We start from the raw sequence: 18,443 nt of genomic DNA on the forward strand, positions 1-18,443 counted from the left end.
AACAGATGTGACATCATCCAGAAATTTCTCTTTAAAATCCTGTTGAGCGGCGAATGATCCTTCGTTTTAGCTTTATCTTGAGCGACATGGATGTGTAACCCCCCCCACTCGTGACGTGCGATCCCCATCGTGAACATATTTCATACATATTTCAACTTGTGTTTGAATTAAAACTGGCAGGAAACAGGTTAATTAAAAACTACAGTTTTATTTCAGAAGCTGCTGATACATTTTTAAATGGTGCAGAAACAAATGCTACTAGTGCGCGGCTGCAGGGAGCGGCCCGACCAGCCGTCCCGAGTCTCCCCCTCTTCCATGCAACTGGTCTGGTGTCTCTGGATCTGGTGCCATAGAAGAAACTGCCTCTGGACGCCGTTATAGACCTGCACCGGACTCATCCACACTGTCTGCAAGGGAGCAGCAGCGCTGGTGGTGGACTGTTCTGCTCTGATTAGTGGCTCTTAGATGCACCTGGATGAGTCGGGGCATAAAAACCCACCCTGTTGTGATTGGCTCGGTACTTCTGCACCGGTGGAAATAGTTGTAAAGGGGAGTATCACCAGAGTCTCCAGAGAGAGCTCTGGGGGTTAAAGGGTAAGACCGGCCAGGCTCGCCAGGGAAGGGAGATCAGTGCAAAGCCCAACAAGTGTGTTGTTCTGGTAAAGGGAGGAGGAGGGTTCCTGCTCCCTTCAAGGGTTCAGTCTGGGATCATCTTCAGAGTGTAGAACTGAGCAGGCCTGACTTCATGTAGCCCTCGCTGGAGATCAGGCCCTGTTTGTTTTCTTCCAATGAATCCGAGGTGTGCTGTTGGAGGAAACAGATGGTCAACGGTGACGAAACCACTCACACTTTTTGAGACTGGACACTGCTCTTACATGTCTGCGGAAAATTCTTTGAAGGAGACTTCGTTTGGAGGGTTCAGGAGGCTGGGACCAGTCCAGATCTGGAGTACGAGACCCTTCGGGACCAAAAACATTCAGCTCTGCGAAGCATCCCGTCTCTATGAGCTGAATAACGACAGAGGGAAAGTTTGTAGACCCGTCTCAGATGATCATGTACTTCAACACAGCCCAAAGATGGAGTCACCTCGTTCTGCCAGCTTAGGGGGACCCTTCCTGTGTTGAATTTGGTGTAGAAGTCGTTGTCGGTCTGGTTCAGAACGACTCCCTTCACTGCAGAAAACTCTTCAATGTCTTGTACGTCGCTGCAGTACACCAGTCTGGGCTGCAGGAGAAAAAACACAGCAAATTGTGAGCATGTGTGCACCCGCCAAAACTCAGTATGCTGGTCCGTGGTGGAACGGCCGAAAGAGAGTCGCAGCAACCAAGGGGCCTCCTCAAACCCAACAAAAATGAAAATCCTCCTTTTGGGAAACTAATCACGTTTGTTTCAGTGACCTCATCTGCAGACAAAGAAGATGGTTGGTGCCAGCATCTAATGTTTTTTACAGAAGCATAAGTTTGGTTTTCTGGATTCATCTTCATTAATATCACAGTAGCAAAGAAACACGGTGTCTTTAGGCTTGGGGGTGTTATTTATAATCATCTACTGATGTGAACCATGCCTTGCTGAAAGGAGCCCTCTGAAGACGAGAGCCTTAAGGGGCTGACACACCAACCCGAAAATCGGCCGTCGGGCCGTCGGTGAGCGTCGGTGCTCGTCTGTCGGACTAGTTTCCCCGGTGTGTCCCGCACGTCGCCACAGGTCGGGCGCCCGTCGGGAGCTTTTCAGCCGATTCGACATGTTGAATCGGCGTCGGCCGTCGGTCAAACAGCTCACTCTGTGATTGGCTGTTCCCAGAATTTCCCAGAATGCTTTTCGTCATCATTTGCGGACTGAATAAAAAAAAAACATTTCTAGCGAGAAATAAATATTTTACTTTCATAATATTCAATCAGTGAATGTACATAATCACTTGCTTGTCTTTTTCAAACAGCGCCAGAATAAAGGCTGATTTATGGTTCTGCGTTACACCAACGCAGAACCTACGGCGTAGGTTATGCGGCGACGCGCGCCGTACGCCGTTCCCCTTCGCCGTAGGCTCTGCGTCGATTTAACGTGGAACCATAAATCAGCTCCGGAGCCGGCAGGCAGAAAATCCCGAAATTTTCGGAGCAAATTACTTAACAGGCGTAGCTACAACTGTTAGATTTCATCTATTAAACCAACATTTATCTTCCTAAATGATTTATTTCAGCCAGCAGTAATTCTACACATAGTTTTGTTTGTCTGTTTTGATCAGATCTTTTCTGGTCAGAGTTTTGTTTGTCTGCACTTGTGTTTTCTCAATAAAGCTTTGAAAAAAAAGCGCTGTCCTCCTCCTTGAGCCCCTGAATACAGACTACCGCTGCCTGCTGGTATGGAGGGGAATTACCTCTCACGCATGCGCAGAACGTACGTGCTAGTTCGCCGTCGGGTGTCGTATTTGCGGTGTGTCTAGTGAGCCCGACAGAGCCCGACACAGCAGTCAGCAGAGAGCAGGGGAAGCCGGGTTGGTGTGTCAAGGCCTTTATAGTGCGTATTTTCCGCACTATAAGGCGCACCGCATTATAATGTGCACCTTCAACGAACGACATATTTTAAAACGGGTTCCATATATAAGGCGCACCGCATTATAAGGCGCTACAGTAGAGGCTGGGGTTACGTTATGCATCCATTAGACCAAGGGTCGGCTACCCTTTTTTTTTTCTCTTATTGCACTCAATAAATATATCTATTAAAAAAAAAAAAATAATAAATCCAGGTCATTCCAGGGTCTTATACTACCCTGTTAGGCTTGAACTGGGGCTGAGGAGCTAAAACCCTTGAAAAAGAAATGTTTTGAAGCTTCTTGCGTGTGCTGGCACTCTAACTCCAGTGTAGTTAATTTAGCCTGGAGTGAGGAGACCCATCCAATATGGCGGCCACGCTGGATTACGTTCCAGCATGTCATGAGGCGTCTACATATATGTCTATGGTTGCGAGACCTGTTGCGGCTCAATATTGATCCATATATAAGGCGCACCGGATTATAAGGCGCATGGTCAGCTTTTGAAAAAATCTAAGGCTTTTAGGTGCGCCTTATAGTGCGGAAAATACGGTAGTTGATCTGCAGGAGGTTGGAAAAGGTCATCTCAGTGCTTGACATCCATCGGTCCACAGTCCCTAGAAGCAGATGTCCAGCTCAGACGTCTCAAAAGATAACGCAGAATCCTCAATGAGGCCAAGAAGAAAGCACAAGCAAGAAACTTGGCTGGAACTGGAAACATCTCCCTTCATGGGTGACCGGACGGACAGGATGTCCATGACGGTGACTGCGATGATCCAACTCCAGGAGTGCAGACATTTGAGTTTGCCAAAGAGCACCTTGGTGATCCTCAACTTTACAGAGAATAGACCTTTTTGATGGATGAAGTACTTACATCAGGTTTAAATGGAGCTTCCACAAGTCCCGCCTCCAGCATCCGGAAGTTGATCTGTTCAAAAAACACATGAGACCGGACTTCCGTCCCTCCGGAGCTGAGGCAGCCCAGCCTTTGTTTTGGGTCCTTGGCCAGCAGCTGAAATGAAGACGACCCGTTACCAGGCTGAACGACGGGGACTTTCTGGACACTGTTGGATCGTGAGCAGCTTCTCAGACTCACCAAGGAGCAGACATCTTTGGCCTCTGGGCTGAATTTGTCACCGTACTCCTCCTGTTGTGTCTGGATCCGTCTCTCCATCTCTGGATGTCCAGGATGCTCCCCTCTGGACCTGAACGGGGGCTTACCTGCTGTCATTTCATAGATCAGACAGCCGAGGCCCCACCAGTCTGTGCTCTTGCCGTATCGCTCGTTGCTGATCACCTCAGGGGCTGAAATCAGGATTTTAAACAAAGATCAATACATTCTTTGCTGCTGCTGCAGCTTCATGGTTTGACTGGACTTTTCTTTGGAAATAAATTTCCCTCCTTAAAAGATGAAAAAAGCCTAAATTTAAATCAGAAGTCTATTTGGACAAAGTTCCTCCATTTCTGACATTTGTTGCATTTTAATTGATCAATTATAATGTCATTATATTTGTCTACACCAGAGGGCGCTGCCCACGTTTAGATGGGACCGGCTCTTCCACCGACGGGTCTGAGGTCAGAGATTCTGATGGAGGAAAACACTGAAGGAATTAAATAAGCATGTAGTCCCCCATGATCCAGCAGCTTCTAGATCCACACCTGTCAGCAGGAACCTCAGTAGATTGGCCCTGTCTGATTTCATCAGTGTCTCCTGGCTCTGCAGGAGTTCTGGTCTAATCTTCTGTCCAATGTTGCTTCAGGTCATCGAGGTTTGTGGACGTTCACGTCTACACGGGTCTCTGAAGTTCCACCACAGCATCTCAACCAGGTTCAGGTCTGGACTTGGACCAGGTTGTACCAGAACCTTGATTCTTGTATTTTCCATGATTCTCCGGTCACTGGCAGGAGTCCGGGTTGTTTCTCTGAGCATTACATGTCGACAAATGTCTTGAAGGTTTTCAACGTGTTTATAATCTTTCTCACTCTTAAGCGTTTGATTCTTGATTGTTTTGAAATGGGGTTATAATCCTTTTCAAATTTCTGTGTAGCAACAGCTGCTTCTAGGAGACTGTCGCTGGTGTCTTTCCCTCTTGGCACTGTGTTAACACTCCAGAGCAGGAAGCTGCAGGAAAAAAACCCCCATCTATTTGGCTGCTGACGATCACTTCATCAATAAAGATGATCAATTCATAACCTAACTGTAACTCTGAAATCCTGAGAGAGCATTTTTGTTGGTGATGAAGGTTTTGACGTTGGTCTGAGGTTGTCGGTACCAGATCCACGCTCTGAACCGCTGCTGTAGTTAATTACAAGGCTTCTCTGTTTATTAGCAGTTTCATTTTGCAGCAAGAGGAAGTGCATACGTTGAGAGCATGCATGCTGAGCTGTCTTGGATGATGGTGGAGGATCGACTAGCATGCAGCCTTATTATGTTTTTGAAAAATATCTGTATATTACGCAAACCTGGCTTCTTGTTTATGCAACTTTTACCAACAATTAATAAACACAGCTATGATACCAGAATGGCTCTAGCTAATCACTTTTCTCTGCCTATGCCCAGAACCAATGCTTTGAAAAAAACAGTAATGTATAGAGCAGTCGCACACTGGAACCATCTCCCCCATGTCTAGTTGCAATAATCAAGGTGTCAAGTTTTAAAAGGAGACTGAAGCAGCTGTGGTTCAGAAGGAAGTCCTACGTATATATTGTGATTATTTTGCAAATTGTAAGTATATTATACATTTAATAATAAATATATGCTAAATTACTGTAGGCTATGAGTGTATATATAGTATAGTAGTATAGGTATATTATAATGTATAAGTATATTATGATATATAGTATATTTATACTACTATAAATAGTGGTGTAGGTATATTATAAATTATAAAGTTGTTGCAAACTATTTTGCTCAAAAGTGGATACAGATCTGGTGATAGTAGCGAATATTGTTACTTAAAGGAGCTTGAGGCCGGATTGTGGCAAGATTTATGAAAAAAATCCGTATACGTTTTAAGTTTTCTAGTAATAATGTCAGATGAAGCGTTCCAAACCCAAAAGAATGAGCCCTCTAGTGTATCTCTCCGTTGCCTTGAACAGGCTGTGTGCTGCAAAATGTGCTGCAATTCGGTCCCGAATTTCCCGCGCTGTCCTGTGGATGTGACGTCACATGACACTGCATGCGCGTTCTCCCCGTTCTCCCGTGCCGGCTTCACTGTTGGCTGCAGTACCGGCCGTCATGGTGAAGGGTGGCGCTAGAGAGTCTCATTTCTTAAAAGGAGCCTCAAGCTCCTTTAAGATGTGGATGGTTTTGGTTGGTTACTTAATCTTTTATTTTTGGTTCAATTTATTATTTCAGGTATTGTAGTGAATGTTTTTCACCCTTTTTGAGTTGTATTATTGTTCTTTTGTATGTCTATGTGTGGACCCCAGGAAGAATAGTCTTCCCATGGTGAAGACTAATGCGGATCCTTTTTAAATAAACAAATAAACACTCTTAAGCGTTTGATTCTTGATTGTTTTGAAATGGGGTTATAATCCTTTTCAAATTCCTGTGTAGCAACAGGATTCTAGGAGACTGTCGCTGGTGTCTTTCCCTCTTGGCACTGTGTTAACACTCCAGAGCAGGAAGCTGCAGGAAAAAAAAACCCATCTATTTGGCTGCTGACGATCACTTCATCAATAAAGATGATCAATTCCTAACCTAACTCTAACTCTGAAATCCAGAGAGCATTTTTGTTGGTGATGAAGGTTTTGACGTTGGTCAGAGGTTGTCGGTACCAGACCCACGCTCTGAACCGCTGCTGTAGTTAATTACAAGGCTTCTCTGTTAATTAGCAGTTTCATTTTGCAGCAAGAGGAAGTGCATACGTACCCATGTAGCCTAGCGTGCCCACCCGTCCTCGCACCAGACCCCCATCATCCAGTTTCACGGCCAGGCCCAGGTCAGAGATGCGGATGTGTCCTTCACGGCAAAAATAAAGACACAAGTCCACTCAACTGGTTTCATGCTTCACATGTTTTCTTAAGCTCCACTTTCACTTCCCTCAGGTGCCACCGGTCTGTTCTCAGGTGATCTGATACCGACACGTCAGGGTTCTACAGCTTTCGCTCTACCGGGATAACGTCTGAGAGATAAAGTCTGCTAAGCAGCCAAGAGGGAAGGAAGAGTTGTCTGTAAACATGTGACATCTAACCTGTTTCTCACGGACTTCACTTCCTCAAACCGCCTTCGCTTGAACATATGCCAACACACCTGAGCAGCCAGTCTGCTGGCAGGGCTCCCTCCTCGTATCATGTCAACCATTAACAGTGACGGAGCTAAAAATAGCAGCATGGTAGTGGTAAGTTGGTCCCTTCAACCATGTCTGGAATGCAATCAGCTTGTCGTCGTCACGGAACATTAGAAACTATTTACTGAGCGTGGAGCGCCGCTGCTGGTCCCGGCTGTACGTACCATTGTCGTCTAGAAGGATGTTTTCTGGCTTCAGGTCCCTGGAAGATCAAACGCAGCACATGAGCCTCTGAGCAGCGGCAGAGGTGTCACAAGTATTCACATTCATTACTCAGGTAGAAGTATAGATACTAGAGTTTAAAAATACTCCTGTAGAAGTTGAAGTATCGACTCAAGTTTTTTACTCAAGCAAAAGTATAAAAGTACTGGTTTCAAAACTACTTAAAGTATAAAAGTAAAAGTAATGTAAGGGGGAAAAAGCCATTAAGGACAAAAGCCATTGAAAATGAATGCATCTTAGTATAATGCAAATATATTAAAGAACCATATATGTGTACTATTGACAGGGTTTATACAGCAATCCTTATGTTAAATTTAATACCAATTTAATACCTTTTTCACTACCTTCAGATTTAAAAAAAAAAAAACTGTCACAACATTAAGTGTTAATCACGGACCTTTTAACATTAATACAGATTTTGACCTATAGAACACTATACAGACCAGATTTATAGACTCATTGATGTTGACCAGATGTTTCACATTTATTTCACTTTGTGAATGACAATAAAATAGACTGATTAAAATGTAAAAGGTAAAAAATAATACCAATTTAAAAAAGATAATACCTCTGACAGTGAATTTAACACTTTTAATGGCCTTAAATTTGGCAATTTTCGTTTATCACTTTTTAATACTTTTTAAAACCCCGCGGAAACCCTGATTGAGCATTAATATGTGTTTCAGAGAGCAGAAGATATGATGACTAGTTGCCTATAAGTATTGTAATGGTGCAAAAAGTCAAACTTCAGAGGCATGTTATCATTTATCCTAACCTTTATTTGAATGTACATCCAAGTTTAGTTGCAGGGCAACGGATGTAAGAACAAAACTGGACAAGAACATCTGAAACAACCACAACCAAATTCACTCTATCCGGATGGCGCAATTTAACTGGATAGTTTTTTTTTAAAGGCCGAAATGAAATAGAGTAACGAGGCTGTTTTTAAAATGTAAGGAGTAAAAAGTACAGATAATTGTGTGAAAATGTAAGGAGTAAAAGTAAAAAGTCGTCTGAAAAATAATGACTCCAGTGAAGTATAGATAACCAAAATTTCTACTTAAGTAAGGTAACAAAGTATTTGTACTTTGTTACTTGACACCTCTGAGCAGCGGGGATGGGAGGAAATATGGGCGTGGGCTCACCTGTACACGATGGACTTCTGGTGGAGGTGGATTAAACCGCAGCAAACCTCTGCGGCGTAGAAACACGCGCGGCCCCGGTCCAAACCGGGTGCTCCCATGTTATAGATGTGGAACCGGAGGTCGCCGCCACTCATCATGGTCAGAACCATGCAGAGGGCGTGCTTGGTTTCGTACGCGTACGCCAGACTCACCTGCAGAGAGAACAAAACCCTGCTGGGTGAAATCCAGACGGGTTGGATCCACGAGGAGGTACGAAACCTTCAAGAACAAACACTGAATTAGACAGTTATCTGTTCGTTTTAACAAGCTCCACAGGCCCCCAGAGGCTCAGAGACCCCAGAGGCTGTGAAACAGGAAGCCATGGATGACAAAAGAAGTGCAGTGCCTGCTCAGGGAGAGAAACATCGCTTTCAGGGCTGGTGATGCAGCGCTATACATCACTGCCAGATCCAACCTGAAGAGAGGCATCAGGGAGGCCAAGGCTGACTACAGGAGGGAGATGGAGGACTGCTTCGAGAGCAACAACTCCAGGCAGGTGTGGCAGGGGGTTCAGCACATCACCAACTATTGACCGAACGACACATCCGCCGATGCCAGTGACATCTCACTGGCAGAGGAGCTGAACCACTTCTTCGCCCGCTTCGAAGTAACCTCACAGGACACAGCCACACCACATCTTTCAGCCCACAGCAGTGACTTTCTCACAGTGGCGGAGCATGAGGTGTTCTTAAATGGTTCACGTCCTACCTCACTGATCGTAGTTTCTTTGTAAGTATGGATACATGTTCCTCAGGAATCTATAAGATAATGTGTGGGGTTCCCCAAGGGTCAATTTTAGGTCCAATTCTTTTTAATCTGTACATGCTGCCCCTTGGGGACGTCATTAGGAGACACGGCATCAGCTTCCATAGTTACGCTGACGATACGCAGCTGTACATCGCCGTGTCTCCTGATGACACTGGGCCAATTGATGCCCTTTTTAACTGTATTTTAGATATCAAGTCATGGATGGCAGCAAACTTCCTACAGCTCAACCAGGGCAAAACAGAGGTTTTACTCATCGGTCCCGAAGGCCAGAGAGAGAAACTTTTACCAAAGTTACAGGATTTTAAACCATCAAAATCAGTTAAAAATCTGGGCGTGATTTTTGACTCTGAGCTCACTTTTATTCCTCATATTAAAAACATAACAAAGATTGGTTTTTACCATCTTAAGAACATAGCCAGAGTCCACCCGTTTCTCTCTCAGGCTAGTACGGAGGTGCTGATGCATGCTTTTATCTCATGTCGTTTAGATTATTGTAATGCCCTGCTCTCTGGTCTTCCTAAAAAGAGTATTAAGAACCTACAATTATTACAGAATTCAGCCGCTCGCGTGCTGACGAGGACCAGAGGGCGGGAGCACATTACACCTGTTTTAAAATCGCTGCATTGGCTCCCTGTGCGCTTCAGGATCGATTTTAAGCTTCTTTTACTGGTTTTTAAGTGTCTTAATGGTCTTGGGCCTTCTTATTTGTCTGCACTACTTTTACCCTATCGACCCTCACGGACCCTGAGGTCCTCCGGTGCCGGCCTTTTAACCATACCAAAAGTTAGAACCAGGATACACGGGGAGGCGGCATTCAGTTTTTATGGTCCCCGATTGTGGAACAGCCTCCCGGAGAATCTCAGGGCCACTGAGACTGTTGATGTTTTTAAAAAGAGGCTCAAGACCCACCTCTTTAATCAGGCTTTTAACTGACTCATTTAACTCTTTTAAATTTCTTATGCTCACCCTTATTTCTATTGGATCTTACTGCTCTGTTTTATATTTAGTTTATCCTTTTTTATCATATTTTATTTTTGTTTAATCTCATGTTTTATCTAAATATTTTAGTCGTTATTTATGGTTTATTTTATACATTCTACTGTCTTATTCTTTTAGTTTTTAATGTCTTGCTTTCTAGACATACTTTTAGGATTTTATGTTATGTTATACTCTTTTAAACTCTTTTACTGTATTTTATCCTGCTTTCTTGTAGCTTTTATCTCCAGTGTTTCCTCATGGGGAGCCTCCATGCTGGGAGTGACTCTGGCCTGCAGGGGGTCGTCCTGGGGGTGGTTCTGGCCTGGATGGTTGTGGAGCTCTGCACCACGGCTTCACCGCTGTGGTGTGGACTCTATCTGTCCGTCCGGGCCGGGATGGTCTCGGAGGGCCCCCCCCCCCCTTGTAGCTGCGGGCTATGAGACCTCCTGGCCTGGACGGCTCCCTGTTACCGTTTCCTCACCTGGATCCTCTGTGCCTAGCCATGTCTGCACCGTGTGTCTGTGTGTATAACTTAGGTCAATTGTAGTGTGCTTGTGTCTGCGGGGAGTGGGGGGGGGGGGGCATTAATAAGTTTTATGTTTATTTGTTTTATGTTAAGCACTTTGTGTTGCATTATGTGTATGAGAAGTGCTATATAAATGAAGTTTGATTTGATTTGATTTGAGGTGAGACACATGCTGAGGCCGGTGAAGCCAAGGAAAGCGACGGGGCCGGACGGCACCTCGGGAGAGGTGCTCCAGGTCTGTGCAGACCAGCTGACTGGGGTTTTTACCACCATTTTTAACCAGTCACTGTTCCAGGGGGCCGTCCCTCCCTGTCTCAAAACCTCAACTATCATTCCAAACCCAAAAAAGACTTCCATCAGCAGCATTAATGGATTCGTCCCATCCAGGTCACCAGCACTTGGGTGACCGAGGGCAGACGTTTCAGGTCTTTGAATGCTCGGACTAATAGACTTAAAAACAGTTTTTATCCAAAGGCTATAACACTGCTTAACTTGCACTCAACACCACCCATTTCTTATAATCATCAAATGTGCTGCTGACTTTCAATTTCAATGTCTGCGTATGTGCTATCTTTGCTCAGGGTCTCTGCAATCTACTGTTTTTTGTTTTGTCTCCTTAAGCTGCTATTGTGTGTGTGTGCGTGTGTGTGCATGCATGCGTAATCTTGTCGTTTTAAGGTCTAGCCTATTCTTTTTTATGCTTTTAATGTTAAATTATTTGTACTGCCAATTTCATTGTACTTGTATAATGACAATAAAGACTATTCTATTCTATTCTATTCTATTCTATTCTAACTCACCACAAATCGGCTGTCCAGCTCCTCCAGCAGCTCCTTCTCATTCAGAGCCATGGCCTCTCCATGCCTCTTCTTCACGTGTGTTTTCTCTAGCTTTTTGCAGGCGTACATCATTCCTGTGGCTCTCACCTGGCACGCCCACACCTGGAGACCAAACATGAGAAGGCTGGAGTTGTAAACACCTCCTACAGGACTGGTTTCATGTCTGAGCTGTCTGAGCTGATTCTGTCAGGGATCAGGGACAGGTTTAAATGTGACAGTTTCCTGATCTGATAGCATGCAGCTGCTCAAGTAGAGGTTTCCCTGAGGTTTTGTTGAACATTAAGACCCACCAAGATCAGATGTTGGATCAGAGGAGTACCAAGTTCTTCGTGGGACTGTAGATAAAATCCCACCCCCCCACTGAGAGTTTGTGTGAAGACATTCAAGTTATTTCAGACTGAAGTTACATAATTGATCCTGAAAGGTTCATCTACAGCATGACGGAGAGTGGATGTTTGTGGTGATGCGTTTGAGGTCCTACCTCTCCAAAGCCACCTTTCCCCAGCAGCCGGTACTGCCTGAAGTTGTGCTTGGTGACGGGCTGCCTTGAAGAGGAAACAGGTTATCTCATTTCAAAATACAGCTTTCATCAGAGCTGAATGTGACTCAGAGCCAGCAGCGGCTGAAACACGAGCAGATAAACCCGGATCTGTCCGCCACCGGGTTTCCTGCGGTGACACCAGCACTGACCTCTCCAGCGCCTTCCACTGCAGAAAACGTTGGAAGAACATGCTGTCCTGGTACTGGAGGAAAGGTTCGCCACTGAGGTGGTTGTGGAGCTCCCTGGTGCAGGACACGCAGTGTTAGTCATTTACAACACAAATACAGCCACATGCACAAGTTTGGATCCCCTGCTTTAAGTGATAAACCGCAGTGCCTCATAGTGTGAGCACGGCCGGCGGGGAAAGACGCCCGGACTAGCAGAGGAGCGGTGATGACTGACGTGTTAAGTCATCCTCTGTAGCTGTGAAGAAAAAGACGACAACGCTGTTTTGTTTGCTGTTACTACGGCAACCTACGCATTTAGGCCTATGCCGTTTTCAGGTTTGGAGGTGCTGATTCTCATCCAAGCTGCTTCACCGTGGTTTGTGGACCGCTCCAGTGAGGGTTGCAGGACTTAGGCTGATGAAGCCAACAAATCCACATCATCTGCAAAAACCTAGTTCTGGGGTCCGTTTCACAAAGCAGGTTCAACAAACTCTGAGTCTAATCCTGAACTCTTAGTTGATCTACTCTGAGATCGGAAACTCTGAGTTTTCGGTTCCAGAACAGCGGATTTGAGGTAATGTACTCAACTCTAAGTAGTTTCACCTGGAGTTACGCGCGTGCGCCACAACTATCAAAAGCCAGCATCAATGGAGCCCTGATACAACGAGTCACCATGGCAACCGGCGACAACAAAATAGCCACATACTTTTTATTCTTTTTATTTTAAACTTTATTTATCATTTCAATTTACAAAATCCCTTTGAGGAAATGTTAGTTTGCATCTGAAGATCCACATACTTCACGCCGTGTCCTTTTTCACCCGAATGGAATTAGAGATTTTAATGCGCGCATACAGCGAATTTGAACATGTTTTTCGAAAAAAGAGTAACACCGCAGCACAGAATAATATAAAATTAATTTAACAGATCTCTACATCATTCACCTGCAATCCTGTGGAACTCCTTGATGGCTTGGACAGGTTTATGTAGGCTTGCCACCAGTCCCTTGAAATACGGAATTGTTCCGTAATTGGGAATTAAAAGTTGCGTTCCGTATTGAACCAATACATATTATGCTCTTATTTATTCATGTAATAATATACAGGTGGAGGTTGGAAAATGTGAATATATTGCAAAACTTCATTCGTAGTAAATTCAACTTAAGGTGAAACAAATATTTCCCACTACATGCAAAGTGAGATATTTCAAGCCTTTATTTGTTATAATTTTGATGATTATGGCTCACAGTTTATGAAAACCCCAAATAAAAAATCTCAAAAAATTTGAATATATTATGAAATCATTAAACAATTCAATCATCAAAATTATAACAAATAAAGGATTAACATATATTGCTTTGCCTGTAATGAGACTATGTAATGTACATGTATTACGTGGTCTGATAACCATATCCCGACGAATATTTAATTCTCTGCGCATTAATTCTGCACCTTCATCAATTGGGTCTTCATCAAAAGGACATGCCATGTTCGTGACAATGGACTTCTAATATATATACTGACTCTGTTTTTAATGACAGACGGCAGAACTTCGCCAAAACTCGCCTGCTGACTGAATGAATGAGGAAATCAAATGTGCGTGCGGCTCTGAAAGAGGGCGGAGACGCAGAGAAACTCCAGGTTCATTGAGATAAACCTGGTCCCGACCAGGTTAGATTCAGAGCGTCTGTTACTACGGTAACTGACCGAGAGCTTAAGTTACCTCCCTTTGTGAAACGGAAAACTCAGAGTTTCCCTCATTTCAGGGTTAACAGACTCAGAGTTTTCACTAAACCTGCTTTGTGAAACGGACCCCTGATGTCACCAAACCGGACCCCCTCCACCATTCCACCGCTAGCCAGCACCTAGAAATTCGGTCTGTAAAAGTAATGAACAGAATTGATGACAAAGGGCAGCCTTGATGGGGTCCAACAACCACTGGAAACAAGTCTGACTTACAACCAGCAATCTAGACCGAGCTCTGACACCGGGGGTCCGAGGGACCGGAAAGCCTTTGCCACAGATTCCGGCACCTCATACTATCGGAGGACCCCCTGGAGGGACACTGTCAAGGCCTATTTCAAGTCAACAAAGCACATGCAGACTAGTTGGACAAACTCCCATGACCCCTCTGGGACCCTGCTGAGGGCGTAGAGCTGGTCCACCGTTCCATGGCCAGAACAAAAACCACAAGGATCCTCCTGGATCTGAGGTTGGACTGAGGACACCTGAACAGACCTTACCGGGTAGGCTGAGGACTGTGATCCGTCTGTAGCTGGAAAACACCTTCCTGCCCTCCTTCCACCACCCCAGTCTGACAATCCAGAGGCACTGTCCCGGTGTCCACGCGATCTACACGCAGAGGTGGACAGAGTACTCGACCCCAGTACTTGAGTAAGAGTACAAATACTACTGGTCAAAATTTACTCCGTTACAAGTAAAAGTAGCTCAGTCAAAATATTACACGAGTAAGAGTAGAAAAGTACTTGCTTTTAAAGGTACTTAAGTATCCAAAAGTAAATGCTTTTAAATTTACTTTAAGTAAAAGTAAGAGTAAGAGTAAGAGTAGATTTCTTATTTTCCACATCAGTAAATTACTATATTTTTTCTAAATTAATTGTTGCGGCTCTGTCTTGACTTGTTGCGACTCTGTCTTGACAAACGCAGGCTACTTTGGCGGTATCGTTTTGAGGAGGCTTGACGTATTTCCGCTTTACGTACATCCCAGTGGAGAGCGTGCACTGTGATAGGTCTCCTGCTTTGACAAAAACAGCTTGTGTCCAATAGGATTTTAGGGAAGAAGAAAAAAGAGCAGACCTGAAAGTAACGAGTACTTTTCAGCCTTCCTAGAAATTTACTCGAGTAAAAGTAAAAATATTTGTCTTGGAAATGTATTCAAGTAAGAGTAATAAGTACCAAAGAAATCTAATACTCAAGTAAAGTACAAATCCTCTGGATATGTACTTAAGTACAGTACTCAAGTAAATTTACTCCGTTACTGTCCACCACTGTCTACACGCAAGCATGTACACAACCCAGACACCTCGACCACATGCAGAGCCTTGAGGAAACTCCAGATGGATCTCAGCCGACCCAGTTCCCTCCCACAATAGAGCTTTTTAACCACCTCAGTGACCTCAGCCCCATAGATAGGAGAGTCCACCCCAGTCTCTGCTTCCTCATAGGAGGCGTGTCGATGCGATTGAGAGTCTCTGGCAGGTCTGACCGGTGTCCTCCCCCTGTTGGAGCCAACTCGGATAAGTGGAAGTGGATGGATGGACGGATGGTTGTAATAATGAAAATCAGCTATATGTTCCCATTAACGATCCACTGCAGTTAGAAGGACTATAACATTTCTACAGGAAAGAATTGAAAAGTGACTAACTTTCAAACATGATCAGACAGCAGAAATATGAACTTACTTAATGCAATTGCGAAAGACGTTCCCACGAGGATTGATGGCCAGGCTCCGCATGCAGCTTTTTTCATGTTTTGATAACAGGGAAATGCACTGGTTAGACTGCAGAGATGTGAAGAAATGGACAGAATGGCAGCTATTAGGTTGGGCTAACATAGAAGAGAGAAGTGAAAGCTGTCTGTCAAGGGTGTCAGACCTGCTGCACCAGGAACCTCTGGATGATGCTGAGGCCAAAGTCTCTCCTCTCTTCGTCTGATTTTGTCTCGAAGGAACCCTGGAGAGGACAGAGGATGCAGAGTAAGATGCAATTAGGCCTCAGGTGTGAGACTTTTCAGTCCCAGCTGAATGGCTGGTGGAGACTTCATGAACCGCTGGCATGGTTGTCTTGTTTGGAGGAAAACCCAGCAGGGATACATGCTGGAAGTCCTTAGCAACGAGGAAAAGGCCACGTGGCGTTCAGAGAATCAGGACAAAGTACCCATGATTCCGTGCGTCCCCCTCAGAAATGGCTGGAAGGATGGTCTGGACCTGGAAACCTTTCAAGCACGGTGGTGGAGGGATGATGGTCGGGGATTGTTTAAACTATTGCTGCTAACGTGGATGTACAAACTGTTGAATCATGGGAATATTACCGGCTGCACGGCTTCACACAATAATGTCACAGTTGAACATGACCATATTTGTCATCGTACCAAAGCGTCCAGGAGCGACATGAAGGTCTGCAGGTCGTGTTGACTCCGGCAGAAGATCTGGAAGAGCTTCCGTCCAATCGGCTGATTCACACACAGACTGTGGTAGTCTCGTTCTGATGGGGGAGAGCAGCAACATGGTGAGATCCATCAGCCGTGGGAATCATGATGGCAGGCCGGCACACACACACATGCTTACAAAGCTTACAAAGTTACAAACAGCTCAAAATACGGCAGCTAGACTTACTCTTAACTGTTCTTATAGATCTAGTGTTGACCGAATGCATTCTTGTCTCAGTTGGCTGAAGGTGAATCATAGGTTATCTACCAGTTTATTATTATTTATTCCAAACATTATCCATAGCAGGCATCCCACTGCCTTCTCAAATCAGATTAGTTATAGTGCAGATGTTCATCATTACAGTACCAGAGCTTCAACTCAGCGTCAACTTACATTACCAAGACCAAGAACTAATTCAATGAAAAACACTGTTGTATATAGAGCAATTTCATCATGGAACACCCTTCCTTTGAATATTAGGAGCATTCCAAACAAGAAATCATTCAAAAAACACGTTAAGTCATTTTTTAGATTGGAGAGTTAATAGTGTTATGTTATCATTTTGGGAACTGTGATTTATTCTTTTCTTTTTCTTCTTTTCTTCTCTTTTTAATTGCAATTGGATCTGTGTATGTTTTGTAACTGGAATTGTATGTTATTGTGTATTGTTGTTTATATTGTACGTTTTAAATAGGACCCCAGGAAGACTAGCCTGGCGTTTGTGCGTCGGCTAATGGGGATCCTTAATAAACATAAACATAAACATAAACATAAACATGCACGCACCTATCATGCCGGCGAGCTCCATGCACTGGCTGATATGAGGAAAGCGAAGCATCTCCCTCCATTTCCAGCTGCGCCCTTTGCTCCCTCCACCTGCAGACAGGACACACATCTGGAATGACTCGGGTTCACACATCCACCAGCTACGTGTCAGAACTGGGCTACACACACACACACGCGCGTGTGCACGCCCAGCCCGTCAGATCTCAGACAATAACACGCTCCACGCCAGCGGAGGAGCTATAAATAGCTGCAGGAACAGAAAAGCCTGTGGGACCGCATTATTCTGCAGCCTATATTCAAACTGAAGTCTGTCACTCAAGGAAGCGCTGAGCTTCCTCTGAACCACACTGTAGTTTACTGACTCAGCACATCCGCGCCACAAATGTTGACAGTTCTTGACTTTAATGAGAAGTCTTTATGAAGTCTAAACAGCTGATAAAAGACAAATAAACTAAACAAAAGATCTGTGAACTCAGAAAATCAACGTTGTGGCCTCAGGACATCGCTGACCCCGGTTCACCTGACAGTTCTTGATTTTAATGAGAAGTCTTGACGAAGTCTAAACAGCTGATAAAAGACAAAGAAACTTAACAAAAGATCTGTGAGCTCAGAAAATCAAGATTGTGGCCTCGAGACATCGCCGACCCCAGTTCACCTGACCGGCACGTTTAACCTCGAAACACTTTCATGTCAAAGCTGAAAGCAAAACTCTAAAAAAGTGCTCCTCCTGTTACATCCTGAAAAGTGACATTTTCCAACAACGTTAGATCGTCCTACCTTCTCTGGCTCTGACAAGAGCACTGTTCTGCACTATGCTGTCTATGTCCATGTGGGGGGATCTCCTGGCTGCAGAAGTGGGTGTTGTTGGTCTGAAGGCGTCCTGAACTGTCCTGATGGAGACTTCACCCTTCCTGCAGCTTCTGCACTCACATCGGCTGGAGTTCCAATTGCGACGAGGCGTACGGCCTCACCTGCTGATGAATGGGAGCACTTGTTGCGTGATGCCGTACTCCAGCACAGGCCACTCCCTCGTCAAGGGGGCGGGGCCAGGCAGCTGTCATCCATGCAGGTGAATGCCAGAGGAGAGTCATGAGCTAAAGTTAGCACCCACTCCTTTCACTTATGCTCTGTAACTGAAAAAGCTCCAAAAGCTGAATGAAGCTGTCAGTGAAGGTTTTTAAAAGCAACAGATGTGAAACAGCCAGACGCCTCGGTACTTTTAATTGATCATTCATTTTTGGAGCATTTTTTTAACAGAAAAACTCCAAACTGCTGTGTGAATAGTCAAACTTTTAGCTTTTCTCCTGGTTTCATTGTGTTTTTGTGTGGTTTGGTCTGTTGATGATGGGATGTGTTGGTCCTTTAACTCTTTCATGTACTCCAGAGAGCAGTGAACCAGCATCTTCGGCAGTCATGTCACATCCAGTTAAGACCTTCTAGTGAAGTA

The 18,443-nt window shown here is 44.6% G+C and overlaps 1 protein-coding gene across 1 annotated transcript; it reads right to left on the bottom strand.

The window, feature by feature from the left end:
* Positions 1-188: 188 nt before the first annotated feature.
* On the bottom strand, positions 189-17,964 carry grk5 (G protein-coupled receptor kinase 5). Its single transcript, XM_061733352.1, has 16 exons — positions 17,774-17,964; positions 16,997-17,086; positions 16,153-16,265; positions 15,657-15,734; positions 15,465-15,562; positions 12,027-12,119; positions 11,818-11,881; positions 11,298-11,438; positions 8,187-8,377; positions 6,984-7,021; positions 6,402-6,491; positions 3,624-3,832; positions 3,402-3,539; positions 1,087-1,224; positions 876-1,007; positions 189-804 (listed from the first exon to the last, which is right to left on the bottom strand). Exons 1-16 carry the CDS (start codon positions 17,823-17,825, stop codon positions 715-717), a joined length of 1,755 nt encoding a protein of 584 aa, XP_061589336.1. The 5' UTR covers positions 17,826-17,964; the 3' UTR covers positions 189-714.
* Positions 17,965-18,443: the final 479 nt, after the last annotated feature.

The sequence above is a fragment of the Cololabis saira genome, chromosome 11, assembly GCF_033807715.1.
Source record: "Cololabis saira isolate AMF1-May2022 chromosome 11, fColSai1.1, whole genome shotgun sequence".
In the NCBI taxonomy this organism is placed as follows: Eukaryota; Metazoa; Chordata; class Actinopteri; order Beloniformes; family Belonidae; genus Cololabis; species Cololabis saira.